This window comes from Pseudorca crassidens, chromosome 1 (assembly GCF_039906515.1).
Source record: "Pseudorca crassidens isolate mPseCra1 chromosome 1, mPseCra1.hap1, whole genome shotgun sequence".
NCBI lineage: Eukaryota > Metazoa > Chordata > Mammalia > Artiodactyla > Delphinidae > Pseudorca > Pseudorca crassidens.
Genome location: NC_090296.1, coordinates 73,882,507 through 73,887,015, shown reverse-complemented (window position 1 = coordinate 73,887,015; position 4,509 = coordinate 73,882,507). Strand labels below are relative to the sequence as shown.

At 52.4% G+C, this 4,509-nt stretch overlaps 1 protein-coding gene across 1 annotated transcript; it reads right to left on the bottom strand.

Annotated features, from left to right (window-relative positions):
• Positions 1 to 1,133: 1,133 nt before the first annotated feature.
• CMA1 (chymase 1) lies at positions 1,134 to 3,906 on the bottom strand. Its single transcript, XM_067739024.1, is given in 6 exon segments — positions 1,134 to 1,277; positions 1,742 to 1,803; positions 1,806 to 1,995; positions 2,208 to 2,343; positions 3,084 to 3,234; positions 3,849 to 3,906. Coding segments are annotated over 6 exon segments (741 nt in total).
• Between the last annotated feature and the right edge of the window lie 603 nt (positions 3,907 to 4,509).

Sequence of the window (4,509 nt, the reverse complement as noted above, 5' to 3'; positions counted from 1 at the left end):
GCCCGTGAGCCATGGCCGCTGAGCCTGCGCGTCCAGAGCCTCTGCTCCGCAACGTGAGAGGCCTGCGTATCGCAAAAAAAAATAAAATAAAATAAAAAGCTCCACAGATGGTAGATCTTTTCTTATCGAGGTGGACTGTGAGGAGGGCCCAGCGCGCTGCCAAATGCATCTAACCTGGGGGTTCTCAACGGAGGGTGATTCCTGCCCGGCTCCCTCACCCCTCCCCAGCCACACCCCCAGGGGACATATAGCAAAGCCTGGAGATGGTTTTGATTCATAAGTTGGTTGAGACGAAACTCTTGCTACTGACGTCTAGTGGGGAGAGGTCAGGGGTGCTCTAAACATCTACAATTCAAAATGTTCTTAGTGATTCTGAATATCCCTAAAGATAAATCAGAGTTGGTGTTGAGTTGATGATGAAGGCAAGGAAGGATCTGGTGTAGTTTCTTCTTTATGTTGGAAATATGGGTCCTGCCTTTTCAGGGAATCCCTTTCTTTTCTTTCTTTCCCTATTTTTCTTTTTTTTTTTTAAATTAATTTATTTATTTACTTTTGGCTGTGTTGGGTCTTCGTTTCTGTGTGAGGGCTTTCTCTAGTTGCGGTGAGCGGGGGCCACTCTTCATCGCAGTGCACGGGCCTCTCACTGTCGTGGCCTCTCTTGTTGCGGAGCACAGGCTCCAGACGCACAGGCTCAGTAGTTGTGGCTCACAGGCCCAGTTGCTCCGTGGCATGTGGGATCTTCCCAGACCAGGGCTCGAACCCGTGTCCCCTGCATTGGCAGGCAGATTCTCAACCACTGCGCCACCAGGGAAGCCCTTTCCCTATTTTTCTTTGCCGTTTCCTCTCTGTGTCTGTCTCTCTCACACACACATCACACACCCACCCCTTTCAAGGCTTACGGAATGCCTGACGCTGGCAGGAGACAGCAGCAGAGAGAGGAGACACACACTCAGTTCTGGAAGTGGGGGTTTATTGGGAATTACTGGGAATTCTGTGATCTGGAGGAGCCTTCCTGAGGCTTAGGGGTGTGGTGGGACTTGAGCAGGAACCAGAGGCAGATCCAGAGTGAGTGGCACAGAGAACCTGCTTGGGTCCAGTTCCAGGTTTCCCTTCAGGCTGGCCCAGGTTCCAGGTTAATTCTCTTTCAGGACCTTATTGATCCAGGGCCAGTAATGGGAGATCCGGGTGAAGATGGCAGGGGGCTTTGCATCCGACTGTCCATAGGAGACAATGCCCTGGGCCACCCCAGCGCAGAGAAGAGGGCCCCCTGAGTCTCCCTGTGGGACAGAGAGGGAAAGGGAGAGAGAGAGAGGAAAGGTGAGCCAGGGAACCACCCACTCCTCCCCATGGACCAACTCTGAGTTGGTCAGACCTATTGGGTTAGCCAAAAAGTTCGTTCAGATTTTTCCATAATATCTATGGAAAATCCCGAATGAACTTTTTGGCCAACCCAATAGCATCAGCGGCGAGAACCCTGGTTCCTCATGAGGTTCTATGTCTCTGTCTATGCTGCTTCTTGCTTTCCTTCCTGGCACCCCATGACCCTGTGTAGCGGCCTGGGAGGGATAGTCAGAGACTGCCTGGGGCCGCGGGAGGATGATCAGCCCAGGGACAGTTCAGCTCCTCAGTCCTGTGATCTCAAACTTTGTCACTGGCTGACACTTTTCTGACTCCATCTCCTTCCAGGAGATGTCCGGACCCTGAACAGTGATTGTGGAGAAGACCCTAGTCCGAGGATCACCTTAAGTGCAGATTTTGTCTTCTGGGGATTGCCCATGCACAGCGGGAGATTGTGGTCAAAGTAGTGAGGTGTCTGCAGGCCTGGGGCTCCATGAGTCTCAGCTTCACCTCTTGCAGAGTGTTGGAGCCTGGCTCCTGAACATTTGTTCTTCCCCAGCCAGCCACCCGGCACATTCTCCCAGGTGGGATGAAGTTGAATTGGGGTGGAAGGGGGAGTGTCCCCACGGCCAGGGTCAGGTTGGCTTTCCCCTTCAGCTGTGAAGGAAACGAGGGCTGTCAGAACTAGAAATGGGCTTGGGGGCAACTGGAGACAATCAGGGAGGGATAGGGCGACTTGCTTCACATTACAGCCACTTCCAAGGGGGGAGTTGAGGGGTAGAGGCAGGTTGGGGAAATGTCAGGGCAGTGGGACCTGAAGGAGAAGCCCTGGAGAACAGGAAGTGGAGAAGGGGAAGAAGAATTTCCACCTTCAGTAACATGATGTCATGGCGAACAATAGAGTCATTGTATTTTGGGTGAGGGAACTGTTGTACGACTTCAAGCTTCTGCCATGTGTCTTCTTTCTTTTTTATGTTATGGGCTCCAAGGGTGACCATTATAGACCTTTGTGAGGGAGAAGAAGGACAAGGTAAAACAGTGACAGTGTGATTTTCTCCTGAGATATGCCCATTCTGAGAAAAGGGGACAGAGTCTCTCCCAGGGTCAATGGTTTCTTCCCAGCCTCCTTTATCTGGGCCACTTGTGGTATTGGAGGGGCTCAGGTTTTACTCAGGGAAGAGCTTTCCCAGGGAACAGAGACAATTTCCAAGACCCTTGGGACTTGCTGGGGACTGAGCGGGCCATGGAGGACCCAGGGGACAGGATTGGCATTTCCCAATCAGGGCCAGCCCTTTGGAGCCAGAGGTGTCAGAGGGAAGGGGGAAGTGCTGGTGTCTCAGGTGGACGCTGTTCTCTGTCTCCCATGGAAAGGATGGGTTCAGGTCCCTGGGAACTGAAGGCCAGTGTTCCTGAAAAGGACATAGAGGAAGTGGCCCAGAGAACTGGGTGGGACCCTGAAGAGTGAGTCCATATCTCATGTGCTGGGGTCGGGGAGAGGGAGCTACTTTTGGAAGAGGGGTGCTGGGATGGGGTCTCCTTTCCTTTGAGGAGAGCTGAGCTCACAGTGACTGAGTGTCAGGGGAGCTATTCAATTATGAGACCGATTTCCTTAAGCCCAAGTCTTGCCTCTCCTTAAAGAGACCCAGACCCAGGAGGTCCCCCTCAGGGCCCCCAGGGGGTGTCCCTGGTTGCCCCTCTGGCTGTTTACCTCCCATTCGGAGATAAACAGGACCCTGTTGTCTCACTTTCCTGCACAGTGAGCAGCCGTCAGGGCAAAGTCCCTTCTCATCAGGAAACCACCACAAGCCACCAGCACGTCCTGGGGAGTGACAAGTTCCAGGTGGGCCATGTAGGGGCGGGAGTGTGGCTTGCTCTCTGTGCCCCCGATGATGTCCCCTGGAACAGAGAACCCCAGGGCTTGAACACAGAAAATGCACAAGCTGGGTTAAAGTTGGGAGAGGCTTCTTTATAATGCATCCTCCTCCTGTGATCTGCCCACCCTCCCTCTCTGGTGCCTCTGGTACCTGCTCTTCTTCCTCCAGGCACAGCAGCCAGCTCGGCCTCAGATGCCATGCCGTCGTGTTTCACCTCGGATTTCCCCCACTCCCATTCTGCACCTGCTCGACTCTCCTCTGTCACCGTGCAGGACAAGCTCTCCAGGTTCCTGTCTCAACCGTCTCCATATCCCATGAGTGCTCACAGATCGGCCAAATTACAAGGCCGGAAGGCGAAGGCAACACAGGACTTTAAGCACAGTGTCACACGTTATATAAAGAGAAGACACCCTCTTCATCCTGCCTGCTCTGGGCTTTCCCCCGATCAAAGTGGGGTTCCTCGTTCCTGGGAACTACCACAGGCTGCAGAGAATGGGTGACCACAACCCCAGTGGAAATTCACTCTGGGCTCTTGGGGAGAGATCTGGGGTTCTGTTTAAGAGTCAGCTACTTTCAGACTAAAATCTTATTTAGTCTTGATGCTGCAGCTTCCAGATGGAATGACCCAACACTCACCAGCTTCAGCTCTGGAGCAGAGGAGGAAGAGCAGCGAGGGGAGAGGAGGATGATGCATCTTCTCAGAGAGGCTGTCCAGGACAGGTGCCTCTTCTATTTTCCAGTCTTGGGTTTATAACTCCCAGCAAGTGAAGGCAGGGCAGGGCTGGTACCCACAGGAACTGCATGGTCACCTTTTCTTCTCTCATTCTGAGCTGGTTATCTTTCTAATCAGAAGTTTCCCCAGAGATGCCCTCTGTTTTGCTGGAGACAAGGTTGAGTCCTGAACTCCTGAGTCTTGGCTTCAGGGATGAGCTCTCGAGCCTGGTGCCTCATCTGTGGTGGGAGATGGAAGGATCATGTCTCTCCCAGGTAGGAAAGCTCATGAAAGCCCCATCAGAGACATGGGTGGGGGAAAGGCTTTACACTGCGCATTCAGAAAGCACGTGCGCTTTTATGGCCATGACCCACAGCAGGAAATACATTTTGCAGAACGACCCAATGCGTATACTATATTTATGTGTGAGTACATGAACATAAACTTACACACGTGTGAATGAATCAAGAGTTTCAGGAAACAGTATTTATCCTTATGTGCAATGCTCTCCATTAGTTCCCACTCCATTCCATTCCATTTTATTCCACTCCATAGTAAAACAGAAGCTGCACCCCGCTTAAAGGA